The following is a 24,438-nucleotide window of genomic DNA, read 5'->3' on the forward strand; positions in this document are numbered from 1 at the left end:
CAAGATCTATTTGGGCTCCAGCCTTGGGGTTTAGCAACATGTGTTATCTAGACGAACCTCACGTTAAATGAAGATTCACTGGGTAGCTGCTACCTCCATCCCTTTCCTCCTCTCCACACCGATGCACCCCTCACCCGTCAGCATGGCCCCCTCAGCACCGAGAACCATATGGCCACCGAGGACTCACAGCAAATAACCGATTTTTAAGGGTGGGGACTGCTTAAGCCCATCTAATTGTGGGCTGATGCGTTCCTGCCCCCTCCAGCTTCCCCCGCCGCATGCTGCTACCCCTTGCCTAGTGCTAGCACCGGTGTGTATGCAACCAGGCGGTGAGGCAGCCCAGGGAGTCACGCCAGCTACAAACCAGTCCCTGGTTGTGTCGGGAGAAATTAAACAGGACAGGCCCACAGGGCAGGGGAGATGCGAGGCTGAGGCGGGAGAGCACAACCAGCAGGTCAGGAGGAGGACAGGCAACGGAAACCCAAAATCAGAGCAGTTTAAGCCTTCCTGGAATTGCACCCTAACACCTGAGCAAGCATTTTGCAGGGGTAAAACACAAAACTAAACCTGCCCTCAACAGCCATTTTCCACAGCAACTGGGCACTCGGGCATAATGGCAAGAACCGAAATGATGAGAGGTGACAAGACACTTCCCCCGAGGCTCTCCAGGGCAGAGGAGAGGAAGAGCCTGGAGTTACGCTAGCAGTCTGCAGTGAGGAACTCAAACAGGGGCAGTCATGGTGCACAAGTTAAAAAAACAAATGGGATCAGAACAAAACTCAACACAGGAATCCCAGGCAAGCAGCCCTCAGCTCTTTCCGGAGGGGAAAGAGACAAAAGGTTTCATAGCACCAAGCAGTGCCACACAGTGGTTCAGGGCAGTAAGGAATCCCAGCTCCCGTCGAAGCTCCAGGGGGAACGTAGCTGGGACGTGGCCAGGCACCATGGTCACTCTCCTCTACCTCTGCCCGTAAAGAAAGAAATACGATGTCTCCTGACTGCGAGCAGTCAAGGGCGGGTTTGGGGTAGCTCACTTGCAGCTTGAAGTCCCACGCAGAACACCAAGGTCAAGAGGGAGACAAGCACCAAATGCGGGATCACAGATGCCGTCAGCTGCCGTGCCGGGGGACCCTTCGAGGTGACATAACCCCCAGCACATACAGAGACACCAGTGAGTTAAGCCACCTCCCAGAGGAGTTGTCACCCGCTCAGGGCTTTCAAGCAGCTCTTCCCAGGCACCAGAGCTCACACCAAGGCCACTCCTGCAGCTGGGACAGCTACTCCAGGCTCCTCTTTCCTCCCGACCAGATCCAATATGGGGATGAGCCGATGCTCTGCCACTACATCCTGCTGCATCTCAACCTGCTGCATCTCAAGCGTTCACAATCAACAGCCGGCATCTGGCAGCACACACTCAGGAAGGGATCGGGAGCCTCGACTGCTACAGCCTAGCCCAAGGGGACACCGACAGGCCGAGACCCTGAGTGGAGAATTTCTTGGTCATGGACCCAGTTCTCTTTCCGCCCACCCGCCCCCAACAAGCCAAGCCTGCTTCAGGCTGTATGAGGCAGCCCAGAGTGCTCCCCCCTGCCCTTCGCAGGGCTGAGGAAGACCGGGAAAATGGGAGTGTAGGGCAAGAGGGGCATCACTACAGAGCAACCAACTGACTTTACAGAGGAGCAGCTGCCACCAAGACCCGTGGAACCATCTGTACGCGTAACCATGTGCACTTTGATTCCAGCGTGAAAACTGAGCGTGCGAAGAGAAGTGGTGGCTGCAGGACCTTCCCTCTCCTCTCTCCCTGTCCTCCCCTCCTCGGCAGGCCCCCTCCCATGAGTCACTGTCTCTGCACAGGCAAGGTGACACCGTGCCGGCCACTGAAGCTGACCAGCTGCACAGTGGGGACAGTTGTCAGGAAAGTAGCAGCAAGACCCCCGCTTGGCGTTTCTCCAGTGGAGCACTTCAGGGCTCTTGCTTCTTGGGCTCCTGCAGCAGACTCCTCCCGCTGCCAACAGGCGCCCAGCGAGAGCTCTGACCTCCACTGCTGAGAAACACCATCGCAACGAGCGGGGAACAGTTGGCTCCGGTCCTTTTGTGCAGCGCTGAGGCAGGGAGCTGGGGATAATCCCTGACTGCTGTCGGCAGGCACTCGTTGCTGGTGGCTCGTGTAACCCTCCCGGCACGAGGGGGCCAGGGAGACAACCACAGCCTCGGCCGACGAGCAGGTCAGGTTCCCCATGCCTCCGACGCTACCTGAGCTGAAGCTGGCTGAACCAGGAGCTGACGGCACAGTCTACACGCATCACCAAGGAGATCCCCAGCAGGAGGCAGATGCTGCTCACCACGAAGCCCAGCGACTCAAAGAGGAACCTGCAGGCACGACAGACGCAGTAAGGATATCACAGCCAGCATGCCTGTAAAGACAGGCTGCTGCCCTCACTCCCAGCAGACTGATTTTCCTGACAGCGAGAGGCTGGTAGCACCCCACATCCTAAAACCTGAATTACATTCACTCCCCGGCAGTTGCTGCCTGCAGCCTGGAAGCCAAGCACGCCTCTGGTTTAGAGGCCATTCAGGACAACACCCAGGTGGGATTTTGAATCCCTCAGAGGCCAAGGCCACCCCACACTCCTACTAGCCCAAAGGTTTGCTAGTTTACCGTTTCTGGGTTTACCATTTCTGGTCCGGTATCCCTACCTTTGGCTCTCTGCCCTGAATATTCTTAGCTTCCAGGTGGGCTCTGTGTGTCCTTGGAAATCAAGATAAGGAGAAATTCCTATGCTCTAGCTCAAGTCTGGCTTCTGAACTTGAAGCAGAAATTAGTTAAGGACTTTCCTACAGCCTCTAACAGGTAAGAAGTCATACAAGATCGATGACATGGTCTTTTCCATCATTACTGTCTACGAACTCCAGACAAGATGTCAGGGCTATGAGCCCTAACTCAGCATCAGAGCAACTCCTGGGACTTACTTGGGGGCAAAGACCTTCCAGACCATGAGGTGCCTCCTGAGGATCATAGCTGCACAAACACAAGCCAGAAGCTGTGGGGGAGATCAGGAAAAACAAGTTACAAGTGACTCTGGAGAGACCTCCTGGGCACTAGGTTCACATCTGAAGGTGGTACTAAACTGTCCACACCTGAGAGGCTGGTACAGCATGCACCAGAAATAAGCAACCCAAAGAGGATTCCCTTCCATCGTGTCCTCGAGTCAGGAAACGCAAGCAGCTTGGGGTACACGCAGGCCCTCCTGGGGCCAGGCTGGGACCACACAGAGGAGGGCTCAAACCGCGGCTAACCTGACCTAACATTTCACCAAGAGGGGCGCTCCTGCTCTCCTGCTGCAGGGCCTGCCCCCTCCCTTGCACTGTCTCTGGTCTGACCACACAGGAGAATGATTTGAAGGGCTAAAGCTATTCACTTCTTCCACGGGATTAGGTTTCTGATGTTTAGCTCCCTACATCACCACAGCACGGGATCAAATGAAAACCAGAGCTGGTGCAAAATAGATAGGCATGGTCAGGAAGAGGGGGAGCAGGATTACAACCCTGTAGTGTCTGAACAGACGTTGCCACTCCGGGCAGATGGGTGCAAAAAGCAGCCTAATCCATACTGCGGCTTCTGTGCTGGAGCCCTTCCCAAAGCACAGAGCAAATGGCACGGCTGAGAAGAGGACCTGTGCAGCTGCTCTTCCACCTGCAACCAGACATTATCACCCCTGGGCCTGTCTGTGCCCTGGCTGACCCCTTTCTCTCAACAGAGTGCCCCACAGTTCCCACAGCGCACCAAGACAGCTTTCCCCACAGCCATCCCGCCTCTGCCCCTACCTGTGTCCCAAGGACAAAGAGGTACTTCAGCCCCAGCTGCAGCAGAGCAGTGGAGAACTTCTCCGGGGACTCCCGCAGCCTCATCTCCATCATGTGCTCCTCCACCTCCTGCAGCTCCTCCCGGGGCTCCTTCTTGGACTTCCTCTTCTGCGAGCTGGGCATCTCACATACAAAGGGCCAAAGCAGGAGCAGAGGGCAGCCAACTACCTCAAGGACAAAGGCACATGAAGTTACTGGAGCCCAGGAGGTGAGGAGCAGTCTAGGCTCTGCCATCATGCCCCGGACATGCAGGATGCATATACGCCAGCTCCAGTTTGCCGGTCAAGCACAACTGCATGGAGGCTGCAGGCCACGGGCAGCTCTGTGGCCCCAGAAGGGGACAGTGAGGATGCTGCTGTTCAGCTGGTGCCAGAGCCTTCATCGCCTCGTGCTCAGCCTGCAGGCCTCCAGACAAGGCAAAGCAGCGAGCCATGTCTGCTCAGGCTCAACAGCCCAGGAAGAAATTGATTTACCTGCAAAGAGGATATGGGAGGCAAAGGTGTTGGCGCCCACCAGGACAGCAGGCAGGAGGTTCGTGCTGTGGTCTAGGTGGAAGCCCACAAAGGCTGCGTTCCAGTGGATGGCCGGGAAGATGGGCTGGTGGCCTGTGGAATAGAAGAACTGGGAAGCAGCAAGGAGCCAGGAGATGACTGCGTACCAGGGCACTGAAAAAGGCTCTGAGAGATTTTGAGAGATTTTGAGAGAGAGAGATTGAGAGAGAGAGAGAGAGATTGAGAGAGAGAGAGAGAGATTGAGAGAGAGAGATTGAGAGAGAGAGAGAGAGATTGAGAGAGAGAGAGAGAGAGAGAGAGAGAGAGATCAGCATCGAGGAACAAGACAGATCTACGGACAAAAAAAGCCTATTGGGTTTTCTTCCAGCTTCCCTTTCCACGCTCTCTCTTCTGACAGACCGAAACCAGTCAGGCTCCCACCAGAGGACATGGTGAGGGGCGAGGCATACCCTCTGCTGCCCACCCTGCTACTGGACTCTGTCAGTAGCAGTGGGGTTCAGTGGCTGCTCGCACCCTGGGGAGAAGGGATGGGTGTAGAGCCCCCTTCCCCGACACTAGGGACTCCTCCTCCTCCCACGTTGCGTCCCTGCTGCACGCATCTCTCTTCTATTAGAGGATTTAAGCAGTTCTAAAAAAGCTAGGAGGATCCTCTGGGGATCACTGCACCACCATTCCCCAAGAGCAGAGACTGGGCTCTGCTTCTCCCACTGGAAATAAGACAAGCTCGCTGCAGATAAGGCCCAGGTCGCACATCTGGAGGATGCTCTATTGAGCCTTGACTCACCAGCGTCTCCAGCAAGGCCTCTGGCACGCGTGTGGATGTGCAGCAGCATGAAGGCCTCCAGGAAGAGGAGAAGGAAGGCGAGACTCAGCCGCTCACTGTGCAGAAGCATCAAGAGGAAGCCCAGCAGGGTGAGTGCTATGACCAGGGCTGCCGAGTACACGCTGCCCAGCCCATACGCTGCGACAGTGGCCTTGCAGCTGCCCCGCTCCAGGCGGCTCTTCTGAGACTCCTGCATCCTCTTGTAGATCTGAGGGATGACGTGGAGGAAGTCGACTTCAGAGCTGGGAACCCCCAGGTAGGGAGTGACAATGGATCCTGCCGACTCCCGCGTGTCCTTCGCGAACACCGTCATGGGATTGCACAGCAGGAGCAGCAGCCCCACGGACGCTAGTCCGTAGACAGCCCACGGAAAGGCAACAACTGCCACCTGCACCAGCTCCTGCAGCTTGCCGAGAGAGTCATCAGCGCTGGAGGCAACGGCCCAGTAGCAGGCAATGCAGAGGACCACCAGTGGGAAACCCCAGCGCACGAAGAGCACGAGGGGGTCTGAGCTGTTCAGGTTGCCGTAGTGTCGCAGCCAGCTGCGCACCGCATAGACCAGCCCGGCCAGCAAGGCCACGCACAGGAGGTAGAAGAGATTCTTGGCCCGTGTGTTTCTCAGGCTGGCAAGGGGGGAGAGGAAAAGAGAGGGCCGGCACTGAGGGATTTCTTCACGGCACTGGTGGAAGAAACCAGAGAGGCGCACGCAGATCAGGAGCATGGCCACGAGGCACAGCAGGTACCAGATCTCCCTCCGGTAAGAAGAAAAGCCAAGGAGGTGCTGCTTGGGGCCTTCTGGCACAGTCAGGCGACCGTCCCAGTGGAGCTTCCCTACTAGCAACATCACCAGTGAGGCCAGCAGGAATGGGGCCACCCGGGCCTCGGCCACCACAAAGCTATCGGAGAACATAGCTCCACAGCGGAAGAGGAGAATGCCCATGGGGAAGGCCAGCCCCAGCCACGCTCGCAGCCTCTGCCTCAGGCCAACGCTGGCCAAGGGTGGCTGACTGCCCGCCAAACGGGCTCGCTTGGGATGCCGGCCCCACCAGTGCCAGAAAAAACCCAGCTGAGAAGCTGCGGCTGCCCATGACGACACCAGGAGGAGATCCAGCCCCTCCTGGGTGAACACACGGGCCAGCCCCAGCAGAACAGCCACCACCGAGCCCCAAAGCAGTGGGTACAGGAGGCAGCTGCGATAGAAAGAGTCCGATGCTGCGGCCAGCTCTGAGGCCACGTAGCAGAGCAAGCAGGAAGCAGCGATGAGGGTGCAGCCCCCCACCATACGCAGGGGATGGAAGCGGGCCCAGGACTGGGTGCACACAGCCCGTGCCTCCCGCAGGTAGAGCTGGAAGCGACCGATGAGGCTTCCCAGCCTGGACTCCAGCTCCGGAGGCACCAGCGTCACTCCCTGCACCTGGGCCAAGAGCCGAGAGTGCTCCTCCACGGCGCTGGAGAAGAGCTCCTGCAGGTGCTGGAGCTGCTCTGCTGGCAGGTCCTGAGCCACCAGCGAGTAGGAGTGCAGGAAGCGGTCCACCTACGAGAGAGGGGACACAGGGTCAGGCAGCGGCACTGGGACCACCGGGAACGGGATTCACTGCCTTCTTCCTCACGCAGCCCCTTCAGAATGGAAACAGCCTCAATCTGCCAACCCCTGCCAGGACACACCCGTCCCCAGCCACACCACCCGGGGCTGGTCACCCGAATTCAGGATGTGACTGGCAGGAAACACAAGCCTTCTGCCAAAGTGACATCCCTCTCAAGCGACATATCCATCCCGACAGCCACACTGACTCCTCTCAGTTCTTCATCTGCAGGTGCACCTCTAGTAACACGGTGCATCACTAAGGGCTTTTATGCAGAGCCTTTGGTAACAATAAGGCAAACTTCCCGCAGAACTTCAAGTCATTGCTAGCTATTAATCTGCACCTGATGTCGACTTCTACATTGTTTGTCTGAGGACAGACATCAAATTAAAGAGCTTATAGCGGATCAAATCAACCTGCTCCCTCTTCTTCAATACAGGCGCATCAACCCACCGTACCACAGGCTAAGGAGAGTTAATTCTGCTTCCTACTTCAAGAGGACAGGAACAGAGGCAGCTATGATCCCAAAGTCATAAAAAAAGTCTTACAAGGGTGTTACCAGGGCAGGGCACCTGCACAAACATCCAGCTGCTCAGCAGCACAGATCTGCTCAAGCCCTGAAACACACCGAGACCTTCACGTGCCTTCCAGCCGCCTCAGATCGCAGGCAGAACCAGCCCGCCCCTGCCCACGAACGGCAAACATATGCACCAGCTCTCTCCCAGGCCTGCACGACCTCCCCGCTACGCAAAAGCTTCTTCAACACCAACGTGATCGAGCCAGAAACCTCCTCAGACAAATGACTGCAAATAGGCAGGGCTACGACCTTATTGGCATCACGGAGACATGGTGGGATGGCTCCTGTGACTGGAGCATTGGGATGGAGGGATACAGGCTCTTTAGGAAGGACAGGCAGGGGAGACAAGGAGGGGGTGTCGCCCTCTATGTCAATGACCAGCTGGAGCGCAGGGAGCTCTGCCTGGGGATGGGTGAGGAGCCAACCGAGAGCTTGTGGGTCAGGATTAAAGGGAAGGCAGGGACAGGTGACATTACGGTGGGGGTCTGCTACAGGCCACCCGACCAGGAAGACCGAGCGGATGAGGCCCTCTATAGACAGATAGGAGCAGCCTCACGCTCACAAGCCCTGGTCCTCATGGGGGACTTCAACCACCCCAACACCTGCTGGAGGGACAACATGGCAGGGCATAAGCAATCCGGGAGGTTCCTGGAATGCGTTGATGATAACTTCCTTCTCCAAGTGGTAGAGGAGCCAACGAGAAGAGGTGCTACGCTGGACCTTGTTCTCACCAGCAAGGAGGGGCTGGTGAGGAATGTGAAGCTCAAGGGCAGCCTGGGCTGCAGTGACCACGAAATGGTGGAGTTCAAGATCCTTAGGGCACCAAGGAGGGTGCACAGCAAGCTCACTACCCTGGACTTCAGGAGAGCAGACTTTGGCCTCTTCAGGGATCTGCTTGGTAGAGTGCCCTGGGACAAAGCCCTGGAGGGAAGAGGGGCCCAAGAAAGCTGGGTAATATTCAAGGATCACCTCCTTCAAGCTCAGGAGCGATGCATCCCAACAAAGAGGAAGTCAGGCAAAAACGCCAGGAGGCCTGCAGGGATGAACAAGGAGCTCCTGGACAAACTCAAACACAAAAAGGAAGCCTACAGAGGGCAGAAGCAAGGACAGGTAGCCTGGGAGGAATACAGAGAAACTGTCCGAGCAGCCAGGGATCAGATTAGGGAAGCTAAAGCCCTGATAGAATTAAATCTGGCCAGGGACGTCAAGGGCAACAAGGAAAGATTCTATAGGTACGTTGGTGATAAAAGGAAGACAAGGGAAAATGTGGGCCCTCTCCGGAATGAAATGGGAGACCTGGTTACCCAGGACATGGAGAAGGCAGAGGTACTCAATGACTTCTTTGCCTCAGTCTTCACTGGCAAGTGCTCGAGCCTCACCGCCCAAGTCTCAGAAGGCAAAGGCGGGGACTGGGAGAATGAAGAGCTGCCCAGTGTGGGAGAACATCATGTTCGAGACCATCTAAGGCACCTGAAGGTGCACAAGTCCATGGGACCCGATGGGATCCATCTGCAGGTCCTGAAGGAACTGGTGGATGAAGTTGCTAAGCCACTATCCATCGTATTTGAGAAGTCGTGGCAGTCCGGTGAAGTTCCCACTGACTGGAACAGGGGAAACATAACCCCCATTTTTAAAAAGGGAAAAAAGGAAGACCCGGGGAACTACAGGCCAGTCAGTCTCACCTCTGTGCCTGGGAAGATCACGGAACAGATCCTCCTGGAAGCTATGCTCAGGCACATGGAGGACAGGGAGGTGATTTGAGGCAGCCAGCATGGCTTCACTAAGGGCAAGTCCTGCCTGACCAACCTAGTGGCCTTCTGTGATGGAGTGACTATAGCAGTGGACACGGGAAGGGCTACAGATGTCGTCTGTCTGGACCTCTGTAAGGCCTTTGACATGGTCCCCCACAACATCCTTCTCTCTAAATGGGAGAGGTATGGATTTGATGGGTGGACTGTCCGGTGGGTGAGGAACTGGTTGGATGGTCGCATCCAGAGGGTAGTGGTCAACGGCTCAATGTCCAGATGGAGGTTGGTGACGAGTGGTGTCCCACAGGGGTCCGTATTGGGACCGGTACTGTTTGTCCTGGTTTCGGCTGGGATAGAGTTAATTTTCTTCCTAGTAGCTGGTACAGTGCTGTGGTTTGGATTTAGGATGAGAACAATGTTGATAACACACCGATGTTTTAGTTGTCGCTGAGCAGTGCTTACACTAGCCAAGGACTTGTCAGCTTCCCATGTTCTACCGACTGAGAAGGCTGGAGGTGCACAAGAAGCTGGGAGGGGGCACAAGGGGGGACAGCTGACCCAAACTGGCCAAAGGGACATTCCATACCATGGGACGTCATGCTCAGTACATAAACGGGGGAAAGCTGGCCGGGGGGGCCGCTGCTCGGGGACTGGCTGGGCATCGGTCGGCGGGTGGTGAGCAATTGTACTGTGCATCACTTGCTTTGTGTATTATTATTATTATTATTACATTATTATTATCATTTTATTTCAATTATTAAACTGTTTTTATCTCAACCCATGAGTTTTTCTCACTTGTGCTCTTCCAATTCTCTCCCCCATCCCACCGGGGGGGGGAGTGAGCGAGTGGCTGCGTGGTGCTCAGTTGCCGACTGAGGTTAAACCACAACAAATATCTTCATCAACGACATAGACAGTGGGATCGAGGGCACCCTCAGCAAGTTTGCAGATGACACCAAGCTGACTGGTGCATTCAACACACCAGAGGGACGGGATGCCATCCAGAGGGACCTGGACAAGCTGGAGAAGTGGGCCCGTGTGAACCTCATGAGGTTCAACAAGGTAAAGTGCAAGGTCCTGCACCTGGGTTGGGGCAACCCCCGATATCAATACAGGCTGGGGGATGAAGGGATTGAGAGCAGCCCTGCCAAGAAGGACTTGGGGGTACCGGTGGATGAAAAGCTGGACATGAGCCAGCAATGGGCGCTCACAGCCCAGAAGGCCAATCGTATCCTGGGCTGCATCCAAAGCAGCGTGGCCAGCAGGTCGAGGGAGGTGATTCCACCCCTCTACTCTGCTCTGGTGAGACCCCACCTGGAGTACTGTGTCCAGCTCTGGAGCCCTCAGCATAAGAAAGACATGGACCTGTTGGAGCGGGTCCAGAGGAGAGCCACGAAAATGATCAGGGGGGTGGAACACCTCTCCTATGAAGAAAGGCTGAGAGAGTTGGGGTTGTTCAGCCTAGAGAAGAGAAGGCTTCGGGGAGACCTTCTTGCAGCCTGTCAGTACTTAAAGGGGGCTTAGAAAAAAGATGGCGGCAAACTTTTTAGCAGGGCCTGTTGCGACAGGACAAGGGGGAATGGCTTTAAACTAAAGGGGGGTAGATTTAGACTAGATCTAAGGAAGAAATTTTTTACGCTGACGGTGGTGAAATACTGGAGCAGATTGCCCCGAGAGGTGGTGGATGCCCCATCCCTGGAAACATTCAAGGTCAGGTTGGACGGGGCTCTGAGCAACCTGATCCAGTTGAAGATGTCCCTGCCCACGGCAGGGGGGTTGGACTAGATGACCTTCAGAGGTCCCTTCCAACCTAAACTTTTATGATTCCATGATTCTATGATTTAAACAGGCAGGACTGGATAACTCTAATTCCTAATAGATGATGATCCGTATCCTCAGTGACTAATGGACAGTAACGTACACTATCATCTTCAAATGACAAAGCACTCTGCTGCTCTATAAATACACAGCAGAGAGGCTGAACATTTTTGCCTTCCCACCAGCCGTCGTATCCTGTCCAGCTCCACACTGACTTGCACCAATGGTCTCCAACTGGCACATCACGGGTTGCTTCCAGGCAACTGGGCCCAAAACAGGACCTGGTGTGGTTTGGCTTCTTCCTTGAGAACCCCAGGGGTACAGCAGGGAGCTGGCTGGGGGCTGGAAGAGTTATTCTTGTGCTCCTAGCAATCCAGGGGTCCCTCAAAGGCAGGCCGGCACTTAGCTAAGACACGTCTCGTAAAACGTGTGGCAAATCTGGTTCTGTAGCATGCCAAGGGCCACAACAGACGGCCCTCAGGTCCTCCGCAGAGGCTCTGGCTTGCCCTGGCACACAGCCTGCTCCATTGCCTGGGCTTCCTTTACACCTGCTATAGTCACTTTCATCCAAATTTTGTCACTCAGCTGTTTGGGGTTCTGTATTTCGTTGCACTTGGTGTAAACTGTTCCTCCTCTATCCCACTTTACTGTCACCTGTTACATGGTGTTACTTTTATTTAGTCCTTTGTAACTGTTCGCCTTCTGTCACTGATCTAGAATAGCTTTTTAGCTAACACTGCTTCTCCTCCAAAACTGAAGCAGCATCAGAACATCATTTGTACTCTTGAATCTCCATTAACAAAACTTGCCGCTAGTCATCTTCAGCCTTGAGCCTCCCCAATAACCAAATCCACCTCTGACCGTCTGGGACCAACCCTCATCCTGAAGCGAATGCCACCTTCTCGGCCAGTATTTTCCACGCCACAGCACTCACCACCAAGCACTAAACAGGTTATCTCTCATTTCTCTTTTGGGAAAACGGTGCCGCCTTTTACTGGAGCCAACACTGCAAGGAGGTAACTCTTCAAAGTAAGTTCCCCATGAAGATAACACCGTGTCACCGCCCCACCTCCACCAAACAGAAGAGGTATGTGCTTAAAAAGCCATTCCTTCTCCTCTCTAGTTCAACGGGGAGGCCTACCGTAGGCCGTACCTGCTTGGCGTTGATGTGATAGACCGAGAGCTGCTGCAAGGCTGCAGACACGGCGTCGCCGTCCCCGGAGAACAGCTCAGCCATCACCTCCCCGATGTTACTGTAGGGGATGGGCACACCCAGCAGCAGGGCCACAGTGGGCACCAGGTTCACCTGGGGAACGGCCTCAGGCTCCTGGAGAGACAGAGGAGGAATCAGAAATTTGGAAAGAACACTGCAACGCAGCTTTTCACTTGGGTTAGAGGACAGTGGGGAAGACATCCCTGTTCAGAGGGGAATCTGGGGAAGCCAGGAGGGGGAAAAACACAGGGGAAGGCAGAGGCACAGCTCAGCTCTCCCTGAGCACCCTGCAGAGGGGAGGATGCCTGCTGGGAGCTGCAGGTCCTTAGGTCTGGCCCTGGCTGCCTAACAGCTCACCTGGCCCCACTCAGACACCCCCCACAGCTGGAGGGGCCCAAACGTGGGTCCCAAACACTTCAGTTACCTGCATCCCGTCTCAGCCTTTCCATCATTCTCTTGGGAAAGGTGACAGACTCCCCACCCCTCTCAATCTAAACAATCCCAATCGAACCGTTACTCTCTGTAACCCCGGGATGCAGTTTTCACCCCGGATGCCACCTCAGACGGTGGCAGCTAGGGGTCAGCTGCTTCTCACCTCCGGAGGGCCAGCGCCAAAGAGGGCTGTTTTGCTGTACACAAACAGCGCTGCATTCACTTCCTTCTCGCTGTCGCCGCCATGGTCTCCTGTCTCTGTCATGCCGTGGTCCCCAGCCACCAGAAGAAGGGTGTCATTCCCCAGGTGATCCACCAAGGACCTGTCACCGGGATGAGGAAGGTCAACCCCTACCGGGGCAGGGTCCCAGGTAGCCCAGGTGGGAGAGGACATGTCCCCACCAAACCTGCCAGCACGACAGAGGTGAAGCCCACAAAAAGATCTGAGCAAAACTAAGTGCTGACGCAGAGCTGTAACAACTGACCAAGGACCAGAGCAACGGATGCTTTAAAACCAAACTGAAAATTCAGAGCCCTGAGACTGAGTGGACTGATCTTGCCTAGGTCCCCAGTGAACGGTGGCGGGTTCCTCAGTGCCTTCAGGGATCTTGACAAAACGCAATTCAGAAGAAAAGTTCCCAACAGGAACAAATTTTAGGCTGCTTCTATTTGGGTCTCATATAGTGTATCATATTGTGTGAGCAATCTCCTACTTCTAAGGAAAAAAGAGGGGATTTGTCCCTGAAGGATGCAGTAGGTATGACACGATATACACTGCACTCTCAGATGCAGCAGGGCAAGTTACCCACTCCTTCCAGCAGCAAAAATTAAAGCAGTCCTAACAGTCAAAAGCTGCAGCATTTTGGGCAGAGGCATGGCTGCGTGATCAGGATATCTGGATCCCATTCTGCCCTCTGACACAAGGGCACAATTCACGGGCCTGCGCAGTAAACGCAGCATTCCCTAGCCAGGCTTCTCCAAGTGCTTCTCAAACATTAGCCAAACCTCAATGTGACCATCTCCTTTTTAAAGACGGGGAGAGTGAGGCTCAGCTGTACTCCAGCTGCATCCTCACCTGGCTGAGAACCAAGGCTCCAAGACCTGAAGACAGCCTCACCTCCGAAACCAAACCTCTCATGAACATGTGCCTACACAACCGAGACTGCCTTATAGCTGGGGTTTCAGCTACTGCTGGCCAAAGCCGTTCTCCGTCTTAACAGGCACAGTAAGCATTCCCTGTTGCCCTCTGCATCTGTAAATGCCATGGGAAGACCCCACCAGCCTGGCTGAAGGCAAAGGCCAGCTGGCGACCCCCCACCGCCGCACTAATCACCTGAGCATCTCATTCATCTGGGTGAGCTTCTTAGTCATTTCGGGATGGTCAGGTCCGTGTTTGTGCCCACAGTGGTCCACACCGAGGAAGTGAGCAATCAGCACATCCCATTCGCCACTGTCCACTGCAGAACAAGAGCAGCCTTATCACACACTAGCCTGGGATTCAGGCACGGGCTCTATGCGTGGATCCTCCTGCCAGAGCTTTCTGGTTGCCTCTGGAAACTGCCATTTCTTCCCCTCCTGCCGTCATCACTCCCAGCTCTCACGCAGATCGATGCGGGTTTTAAGAGGCACACTCTTGGTCTGCGGGTGCCTGGGTGCAATGCTGCAGGGAGCTCAACGCCCGGCGAGCGCCCCAGTACCCATGGTTTTTCTTCAGCGCCCCTCAGGAGAGGAACGGCCCAATGTCACCCAAGTCACCTTGATATACCCTTAACTCAAATTGCCATCAACGGAGCTAAAGCATGGGGATGCTCAGGAAAAGAACCCAGAACCCCGGTCCTTCCCTGGAGATATTTCAGGTCAGATGCATCGATGTGCCCCTCTGCATCCCACCCAGGACACGGGCACGGCACACCGACGCTGTCCCTAGCTAGAAAGTTACCCCGGCCCCTCCCCTCGGCTTCAGGGTCTCGACGCATGAAAACCAACATATTTGGAGCTAAATGATGAACTGCAGCTCTCCCACAAGGCACAAGGACTTCCCCGTGAAAGGCCACTGCACTCTTGATTTCCTTAGATTCATACACACTGTCCTGGTTTTGGCTGGGATAGAGTTAATTTCCTTCCTAGTAGCTGGCACAGTGCTGTGGTTTGGATTTAGGATGAGAACAATGTTGGTAACACACCGATGTTTTAGTTGTCGCTAAGCAGTGCTTACACTAGTCAAGAACTTCTCAGCTTCTCATGCTCTACCGACTGAGAAGGCTGGAGGTGCACAAGAAGCTGGGAGGGGGCACAGCCAGGACAGCTGACCCAAACTGGCCAAAGGGACATTCCATACCATGTGACGTCATGCTCAGTACATCAACTGGGGAAAGCTGGCTGGGGGGGCCGCTGCTGGGGGACTGGCTGGGCATCGGTCGGCGGGTGGTGAGCAATTGTACTGTGCATCACTTGCTTTGTGTATTATTATTATTGTTATTATTATTATTATTATTACATTATTATTATAATTTTATTTCAATTATTAAACTGTTTTTATCTCAACCCATGAGTTTTTCTCACTTGTGCTCTTCCAATTCTCTCCCCCATCCCACTGCAGGGGGGAGTGAGCGAGCAACTGTGTGGTGCTCAGTTGCCGACTGAGGTTAAACCATGACACACACAGATAAAGCAAAGAGCATTCCCCTTGATCCCAGGACCTCAGGGAGGAGTCTGAAATCACCTAACATTCACAAATCCATCTCGCGCTTCACCTTCTTCCCAAGACCAGGAGCCACTGATACTCTGCTGAGAGCAGTGCTGCGCCCCAGCCTCCTGGCTGCGCTGCTGGGTATTTCCTAGAGCACCGTGTGCCTGCCTGGGCAGCCACATGTCAGAGTTAAGCTGCTCCTCCTGCTCCATCCTGGCAGCGTATTTCTAGGACAGAGGTAGAAGTCTAACCTCGCCCCATCAAGCTACACTCTTTTTTTTACAGAAACAGTTCACAGGCCCCAAAAGCTGGCTTATCTGTGGAAATCCAGCTAGAGCACTGTAATCCCCAGGCAGCGGCGTGTGACTGCCCAGTGCCACTCCATAACAGAAAAAACTCTTCAGTCCTACCCCAAACTTGCAGAAGGACTGCCGCGTAACGTAAAGGGTGACCCAGGCCCCAGGGGAAGAGCTGCTCACCAGTTGGGTAGAGATGCTGCAGGATCCCATCGTCCACAGTGTGAAGATCCTTCACGTTAAAAGAAGGGAAGAAATACGAGCGGAAAAACTTCTTCGGGAAGAGTCCTTCCCAAGTGTCATCACCCATGAAGACCACTCTCCTTCCTGAGGCAGCAAGAAAGGAATTAATGAGAGCAGGGAGCCCACCCGAGTCGTGCTGTTACCCGCGCTAGCGCAAAGAGCCTGGGCAGATCCAGGTCAGGGTCTGGAGCACCGGCTTCTCTCCCACCCACACTCAAAAGCAACCTAAAATTAAAATGACCATCTGGCTGTAAATGAGTTCGAATACGGGGAGCAACCAGCCACGTTTCTAAGCCTACAGGTGCCCCCCCCGGCCCCCAATTGCACCTGCACAACCTCACGACTTATCGTTGACCTCCGACACATCACCCCAGCAGAAAGACCCGTGGGTTGAACAGGCCAGGAAGCAGGCAGGCACCCATCCGTACTACCGCAGCACTTAGGAAGGTGCGGCGCAAAGCTGACAAACCCTCGCCCAAGGCCCGCGACCCCAGTGTAAAGCACAAGGCAGCAGACGGCTGCTGACAGGGCTTGAGTCGAAGCTGTGAGTCCTGGGCTCCGGCTTTAAACACGAGGGTGGTGGGTTTTCACATGTGGAAAAGAGAAGGCAAAAGCACCGACGCTTCCCGCTGCCCTCGCTCTGCTTGCCCGGCCTGCCACCAGCCAGCCCTCTGTGTTTCCGCTGAGCCTCTCCAGCCAGGGAGCGGGAACCGTTTCCTCCGAGGCTGCTGCTCTGGCGCAGGGTCTACCAGCGTTTTTCACCTTAGATGATTTACTGCGTTTGCCCACCTTGCCCGCATATGGTCACACTGCCTCATCCCAGGCACACGTATTTGTGCCACTCTGAGCCCTGGAAGGAAATCTGTCCGGCTAACACAAGACTGTGTCCTGTCCGCTTTTCTCTACTCCATCATCCCACCCTAACGAGCCCTTTACAGCTGCACTGAGCACTCCCCAGCAGCACCAAACTACATGGAAAATGTGACGAGGTCGCTGCCTAACAGCCGCAGGCAGCTGGCCAGGCAGGCTGAGTGGCACCCCCCACAGCACGCCTGGCACCAGCTCCTCCCTCGTCGTGCGTCTCACCTGAACGCAAACACGACACGACTGACTGCCCTTGGCTTCGTACGGCCGTTCCTGGCGGTGACCTTGTGACAGTCACCATCACTACAGCCACTTTCACCCGCCTTCTCGTCGCCTTTGAAGACGATGAAGATGAAGCCGTGGTCCCAGCTACTCCTTACTCCCGTACAAGATGGATAGACCCTGCCCACATGACAGCTCTGCCTGAGACAACTGTCGTCTGAGTAGGGCAAAAGAATTAGCTGACAGGGTGGAGGCGCTGTGAGCAGTTCCCTTCCCGGGGAGAGAAGAGTAAAGGTCCCGTGTGAGCGCTGACCAGCGGTTTGCACATGCCCTGTGCCACCCGCTGCCCCTGCCCACCTACCGTTCTGCACCAGCTGCGCCAGCAGGTTGTCCTCCTGGATCGCGTAGGTGGCGAAGTTGCTGCCCACGTCGATGAAGGTGGGCAGCGAGCCGGTGGTGAGGCCCTTGATGCGCTGCATGGTGGCGGTGGGGGGATCGGCTCGGAAGCGGTAGAGGCGGGCATGGCGGGGCTGGGAGGTTGCGAGGTGGTGCAGGAAACTCAGCTTGTTCTCGTAGGGCAGCGGGCTGGCCTTGGCTGGGTTAAAGCGGGCGAACTCGAAACGCAGGGCATCGATGATGACAAGCACGGCCTTGGAAAAGCGCTGGGGCGCCCAACAGGAGCCCGGCGGGAGGCTCTGCCTCTCCCATGGCGGTGGCACGAGCGGGTCTGAGCAGGAACTGCTGCTGGCGAGCTCAATCCGGGTGAGCAGGAAGCCGCTCATGAAGAGCCCGATACCAGCAAAAAAGAGAAAGCAGACCCAGGCCAGGAAGAGCAGCACCGGCCACCGCTGCATCCTAGGGGGAAGGAGGGGCAGGCTCAGCCCCCTGCGGCTCACACCTGGGCCGGGGTCCGCCCCCGCCAGCGCCCATCCCTGGCCGCGGCCCCGCGCCCCAGCACCCCCCACGCCCGCCCGTCCCCCGGCAGCCCCCGCCGCTACCCCGACTTGGCTTTACCCGGCCCCGGCCCGCGCCCTGGCAACCGCCCTGCGCGCAGCACCTCCTCGCACCCCCCCCCCCCCCCCCCCCCGCGCTGCGCCCCGCTCCCCCTCCGACCTCCCAGACCCTCCCCGGCACCCCCAGCCACCGCGCGGCACCCCGACCCCCGGGCCGCCGCCTCACACCCCGCCCGCCCTTCTGCCCCCCAGCGCCTCAGCTTCCCTCCCGGCCCCCGCCCCTCGTGCCCCCCAGCGCCTCAGCTTCCCTCCCGGCCCCCGCCCCTTCTGCCCCCCAGCGCCTCAGCTTCCCTCCCGGCCCCCGCCCCTCGCGCCCCCTCAGCGCCCCCGTCCGTCCCCCCCTCAGGCCCCCCCCGGCCCCGCCGCTCCCCCCACCTGCGGCCGCCGCGGCCCGCCGCCAGCCGCTCCCGCCCCACCCGGAAGCGCCAAGAGCGGCGGCGCGGGGGAAGCGGCGGGGAGCGACAGCGCCCCCTGGCGGCCGGGAGCCGCCGGGCGCCCTCGGGCGGGGGGGGGGGGGGGGGGGGGGGGGCGGTCCGCCGGGCACCACCACCTCGACCGAGCCATCGCTTTAATTAACTAATTAATTAATCTCCGGAGGCGCTCCCCCCCCTGCGGTGCGCGCTATGAGGAGCACGCTGTAGGGAACCTCACCGCAGGGGCAGCTGGCGGGAGAGCGAGGGGGTGACGAAGGGGCTCGCGTCCCGGGAGAGGGTCCCCCCCGGAGAGGGGTCCCCCAGCTCCTCTTCGGATCACGGGAGCTCCCGGCGGCAGCCTGCTTAGGAGGGACGGTCCCCCTGTGGCGGCAGAGGGTGGGGTCACGGGTCGGGCTCCCGAGGGCCAAGGGAGGTGCCGCGGCAGCCACCGGTACCATTTATTACATGATTTAAATCCAAATACAAAATAAGGACCGAGGGAAGAAGAAGAGCGTCTGACCGGGGGGGGCGGCAGGACAGGACTGCCGGCCGGCCCCGGGTGAGGGTACGGGATCCTTCCGGCCCCGCTAGCTGGAGCCGGCCTGTTCTGCCTTAAGCACCTCCGTGGCGGGAGGCTGGGGGTCCTCGCAGGCTGGGGGCATCTCGTCCTGGGCCTTCACGGCTTGCGGCTTGGAGAGCGCGGTGTAGATGCCCAGGGCCTGGAGGGAACGAGAGAGCCACGGGAGAGGGGGAGAAGGGAGAGGGGGAGAAGGGAGAGGGGGAGAAGGGAGAGGGGGAGAAGGGAGAGGGGGAGAAGGGAGAGGGGGAGAAGGGAGAGGGGGAGAAGGGAGAGGGGGAGAAGGGAGAGGGGGAGAAGGGAGAGGGGGAGAAGGGAGAGGGGGAGAAGGGAGAGGGGGTCTGCCACCTTCACCTCCCCCGGGCAAGAGACAGGGCCCCTCCAACCGCACTGACCTGCGCGACCATGTTGGTGACGTCGCCGGTGTTGGCGGGCAGCAGGAGGGTGTTGGAGTCTTTGGCAAGCTTGGAGAAGGCGCTCACGTACTGCTCCGCCACAGAGAGAGAGGCGGCGGCGCTGCCGTGCTGGGGAGAGGGGGACGAGGCTCAGCAGCGAGTCACGTACCACCAAGAGCTCACCCGTGCCCCTTCCCCCAGCCCGCCCCGGCTGGTCACGGCCCCTGAGACGGCAAAACTCCCCGCTCACTGCTGCTGACGACGCCAGGGAGCGTCCAAGAGAAAGCCAGGTGCCAGCCCGGCCATGGCTTCACCTCCCCCAGCGCCAGCCCCAAAGCGGTGGCGGCCCCAAGGAGCCGTCGCTCACCTGCTGCGCCAGAGCAGCTGCCAGAAGCTGAATTGCCTCCGCCTTGGCCCTGGCCTTGACCAGCATGGCGTTGGCCTCTCCTGCAATGAACCACAGCACAACGCGCTTCAGGGCCGCGACAGAGCGCTTGCAAGGAGCGAACCGAGACAATTTCAAGGAGAGAATCAAGACAATTTCAGGCGTGCAAAGCCGCCTCCTCCCCAACAGGAGCATGGCGATGCTCCTGCCACACACCCCCTGCTGCCCCAGGCTGAGGGGCAGCAACACGAGCTGGAGCTCAGCCCCAGGGCCCCAGCGGGGAAGGGTCAGCGTGGCTGAGGAAGCCTGGCCCACAGACGGTGATGCGGTCTGCTCCCCGGGAGCATCACCCCTCGGTGCAGAGGGCTACGGGTCCCCCAGGTCCCACGCGTTCTAGCCCAAGGCACTACCAGCGGCTTTGTTGATTTGTTCGGCCTTCTCAGCTTCCGACGCCAGGATCTGGGCCTGCTTCTGCCCCTCAGCCACGTTGATAGCCGATTCCCGCGTCCCCTCTGACTCCAGCACCGTCGCCCGCTTCCGTCGCTCCGCCTCCACCTGCAAACACAGGTCAGATGCCAGCCTGCCACGGCCGCGCTGGGGAAATCCCGTCCGTGGGGCGAGCGCAGCGAGGACACGCTCCTACGTCCCGCTTGGGCAAGCCCGGCTTAGCGAAGCACAAGAACGCCTCTACAAGACACCACGCAATCCCCAGCGAGGGCCGGTTCTGCTCCTCACCCTGCGCAGCCCTCTGCAGCCTGGTCCACACCTAACCGGACGGCCGCTCCCCCCTCCTCCCCTTCCAGCCCGGAGACCTGGCGCCCAGCTTTTCTCAAGGGGAGACCTTCAGAGCTCTGGGATTTGCTTCCTACAGAGCCTGGGAGGGATTTTAAAGGGAGCTGGCAGGGCTCGCATGTACCAGGCAGGGGCCACCGCCACCGAAATAAGGACGGGAATTATTTATTCAATAGCTGTACGTTTGCGGCCAAAATGCCAACGGGTTTCCCTCACTGCGGGAGGGGCCAGTGCTGCCAGCTCTGGACAGGTAACAATGGCGCGGCGTGGAAGGGGAGACTTCCCTCTTGTTCCAGACCGCCCTCCCAGAGAACCAAACCTGCATCTGCATGGATTCCTTCACGCGTGGGGGCACGTGGATGTCCTTGATCTCGTAGCGCAGGCACCGGATGCCCCAGCAGTCTGACGCCTGGTTGATGGCATCCACAATGTTGGCGTTGAGGGACTCCCGCTCCTGGGAGACACAAAAGGAGCGGCAGAGAGCAACGAGGCGCTTAGCACGAGAGAGGGGTCAGGAGGGAAACAGACACCTCCCCATCACGGGCCAAGGTCGGCCAAAAAAAAAAAAACAACCACCAAAAAAACCCCCACCGCGCCAAAAACAAGACCCGTCTCCAAGGATTCACTAATAGGTCAACCGAAACAGAAGCCGAAAGCCCTCCAAGCAGAAGGCGTTCTGCTGTTAAGCGTTACCAGCCTGGCCGTGCAGACTGCCCCAGGGTTTTGAGGGGCGCTGGCAGCTCGGTGAGCCACCTCCCCAGCTCACCCGGAAGACTCTGTCGAGGGAGAGCTTGCCAAGCTCAGATCTCATGGTGGTCTGGGCCAGCTGGGTCACCGCGTACTCGGGATCTTCCACCCCATAGCTGGCCTGCAGAGAAGAAGTGAAAAACAGAGTCCATGGCAGTGCCAAGAGGAATCCCCAGCAAGGCAGGGCGGGCAAACACAGAGACGAGAAACCTGCCGCAGACACCCCTGCCAAAGAAAAGCGGAGTCCAGAGCCTCGGGAAGGATCGGGGCGCTCAGCCCACCCGCCTCGCAGGCCGCAGCAAGCCGGGCAGAGGCTGAAGCGCGCGTTGTGGGGAGAAGGTGGCCAGTGGAGCCAGGCGAGCGATGCCCGAGGGGCTGCCACGGCGGCCAGGTGAGCAGCGCGGCACACGCAGACCGTGCTGGGCGCAGCCATGGAGGCTACGCGTTTGGCTCAGGCCGAGTGCCGGCGCAGCAGGGACGGTACCTTGTAGGGGTCCATGACCCGCAGATAGAGCACACCGTCAATCTGCAGGGTGACGTTATCTGCCGGGAGAGAACAACGCGTCCTGTTTACTGAAGCAGCAAAGACAAAATATGGCAACCCCCTCTCCCCCAACAGAGCTAGCAGGGCTGGGCAGGGTCATCCCTTTCCTTCCTGGTGTCAGCAGCGTGGCACGGAAGAGGGATCGGCTGGAACGGATCTCCTTATCTAAAAGGCTTTGTAAAAAGGACCTTGATCTTCCCTAGGAAATACTTTTTTTTGTTGTCTTAATACACAAGAAGTCTCAGGTTTCCAGACCAAAACGTTTCATGCTGTAGTTATCTTCATAAATAAAGATTTTCAAGGGGCAAAAAAACCCAACCCAAACCAAAGCGCTTAATACTAGAACCGTAACAAAGCCGCCCATTAACCTGGTCTGAAATTTTTTACAGAAAGCCAGAGGAGACTTTTTTGTGGTTCAACACGGGAAAACATCTGAAAAAGGGATACCTGCCCAGATGCATTCAACCCAGCCAGAAGGGGCAGCCGCAGCCCCGAGAGGGCAGACGGGACCTCCTGGGGTTCTCCCGCTCACAGCGCCAGGAGCACGGCCAAGCCCGAGTCCCCAGGGACAGGGCTGAGTGCAGGAGCCTGGGACATTTCCACTCCTCCCCGCGCCGCCGCCCCTTGCTCGCCCCGGACGCAGGGGAAGGAAAGGGGCAGGACGCAGAAGCTGCTCCTTACCTAAGGTGACAGCTGACTGCTCTGGGACGTTAATGACGATTTCTTTGAGACTCTGCACGTAACGAATCCGATCCAGCAGAGGGATGAGGAAGTTCAAACCCTGGGAAAAGGGTGGGATTAGGCGACTGAGTCCTCTAACATGGGGTTTTCCCCCCCAGAGAGCTCAGCCAGGCTAGAGAGAGCTGTGCCAACAAAGAGCAAGTATGCTACGTGCCGCAGATGCTGCAGGCAGAGCAAACGTGCTTTACGCATGGGGGGAATTTAGGTTTCTCGGTGCTTTTAACACCCCACCAAGGGAAACTAGTCCACAGGCAGTCAATTGGATTGCAATCCGCAAGAACAAGCCCGCCGCTCCCCGAATCCTCACGCAAAGGACGCGCCTCACTACAGCTTTAGGAACCTGCTGAATCCAGAAGGGGAGAAAAGCGGCTCCTTACAGGCTCGAGGATTCGGTGGAACTTGCCCATCCTCTCCACCACCCAAGCCTCCTGCTGCGGCACGAAGAGCACCCCGATATTCATGGGCAGGCCGGAGTTCAGGCGGCACGGCGCCGGGGCCAGCCACGCTGAATGCTTCAGCTGCTGGGAGCGCTGGGGAAAGGAAAAGGAACGGGATGGAGACCGGCTGCCGCCACCTCGGAGCCCAGCACCATCCCTGCTCTCCCATCTGGGATGGCTGCTCGCGGCCCCGATACACCAGGGCAGGGAACAGCACTGACGCCCCGAACCAGCCCAGGCCATGAGGGGACACGGGCTGTCCCCGCAGGGGTGAGACCTGGGCCTCAGGGCCGGCGCGAGTGTCAGGGCCTTCCCCGCGAGTGTAGGGCGGCTCACCCCCGTGCTGGGGCTTTCTCCATGTCTCCCCTTCCCTCACATCCCCACTGGGGGGAAGGAATAAAGCCTCCCCCTCCCCCCGACACCGTGAGGGAAAGGAAGGTGCGTGCGGGGGGGATCTCCTCTGCCCCACTCAGCCCCCTGTAAGCCGGTCGGGCCCCCTCCTCCCGCCCCTCTTCCTCGCCCCAGTCCCAGGCCACCCCCCTTCGGCAGCCTGTCCCTCCCCAGCCGTGGCAGCCTGCCGGGCTCCCCCCAAGGACCTGTTCCCCCCGGGCACTCCCTCGCCCTCCTCCCCACGGCCCCTCAGTCCCGCAGCTCTCCGCGCTACCTCCCACGCCCAGCTCCCCCCGCGGCCTCCTCACTCACCCCCATGACCCCTGCACCTCAACCCAGCCCCCCGCATCCACTTCCTTGCCCCCCGGCCCCCTCCAGCCCCACCCCCCCCAAACCCAGCCCCCTCACCGCTCCCCACACCCGCTTTCCCCCGCTCCCCCGACACCGTCCCCCCACTGACACCCCACAGCCCCCCCACACCCACTTGCCCCCAGGCCTCCTCCGCACACACACACCCCCCCCCCCGCACCCCAATTCCCCCCATCCCAGCCCCGCTTCCCCCCAGCCGAGCCCCCACGACCCCAGCCCGGCCTCCTCAGCACCCCTAGCACCGGCACCCCCCAGCCCGGCCCCCCGAGGCCTCCCCCCCGCCCCACCTGCAGCAGGACGAGGCCGGGCCCGGCCCGGCGCCCCGCCCGCGCCAGCATCGCTCCGCCGCCCGCCCCGCTCGGCCTCGGCCTCGGCCCCGCCGCCGCTCCGGAAGGGCTCCCGGAAGGCCACGCCCCTTCCGGGCGCGCTGCCCGAGGCGGCCCGTCCCGCCGCGGCGGCCGCTGCCCCTGGTTCCGCCCGCCCCCGGGAGCGGCGGGGCCGGGCTCGGTCTCCAAACGGGCTTTTATTAAATTAGAAACAGACACGGGAAGTACCGGTACAGCCTCCCCGCCCCCGCTGGGCCGCGGCGAGCGGGGCAACCCCGGTGTCCTGGGGGGTGGGGGGGAGTGGGAACCCGGGACCCGGTGCCGGGGGAGACCCCGGTGTCGCGGGACCCGGGCGCCGTGGAGGCGGCGGCGGGGGGGGGGGGGGGGGTGGGGAGCGGGACCCCGCTGTGCGGGGGTGAGCGGGA

At 58.6% G+C, this 24,438-nt stretch overlaps 2 protein-coding genes across 3 annotated transcripts; both read right to left on the reverse strand.

The window, feature by feature from the left end:
- Positions 1-734: 734 nt before the first annotated feature.
- On the reverse strand, positions 735-18,287 carry PIGO (phosphatidylinositol glycan anchor biosynthesis class O). 2 transcript variants are annotated; one of them, XM_076361708.1, is made up of 12 exons: positions 18,273-18,287; positions 17,246-17,739; positions 15,739-15,882; positions 13,904-14,027; positions 12,734-12,893; positions 12,079-12,252; positions 5,161-6,733; positions 4,338-4,541; positions 3,826-4,028; positions 2,971-3,041; positions 2,254-2,370; positions 735-2,044 (listed from the first exon to the last, which is right to left on the reverse strand). In XM_076361708.1, exons 2-12 carry the CDS (start codon positions 17,736-17,738, stop codon positions 1,963-1,965), a joined length of 3,345 nt encoding a protein of 1,114 aa, XP_076217823.1. In that variant the 5' UTR covers position 17,739; positions 18,273-18,287; the 3' UTR covers positions 735-1,962. The 2 variants fall into 2 exon arrangements, with proteins under 2 accessions (XP_076217823.1, XP_076217822.1); XM_076361707.1 differs by lacking the exon at positions 735-2,044 and having other exon boundaries at positions 2,059-2,370.
- Positions 18,288-18,751: 464 nt separating this feature from the next.
- STOML2 (stomatin like 2) lies at positions 18,752-24,051 on the reverse strand. The gene is made up of 10 exons (XM_076361709.1): positions 23,975-24,051; positions 22,869-23,021; positions 22,432-22,531; positions 21,691-21,749; positions 21,226-21,327; positions 20,779-20,913; positions 20,078-20,222; positions 19,650-19,729; positions 19,283-19,411; positions 18,752-19,029 (listed from the first exon to the last, which is right to left on the reverse strand). The coding sequence occupies exons 1-10, from the start codon at positions 24,023-24,025 to the stop codon at positions 18,898-18,900; spliced, it is 1,086 nt and encodes a 361-aa protein (XP_076217824.1). The 5' UTR covers positions 24,026-24,051; the 3' UTR covers positions 18,752-18,897.
- Positions 24,052-24,438: the final 387 nt, after the last annotated feature.

Source organism: Aptenodytes patagonicus, chromosome Z (assembly GCF_965638725.1).
Source record: "Aptenodytes patagonicus chromosome Z, bAptPat1.pri.cur, whole genome shotgun sequence".
Classification (NCBI taxonomy): Eukaryota; Metazoa; Chordata; class Aves; order Sphenisciformes; family Spheniscidae; genus Aptenodytes; species Aptenodytes patagonicus.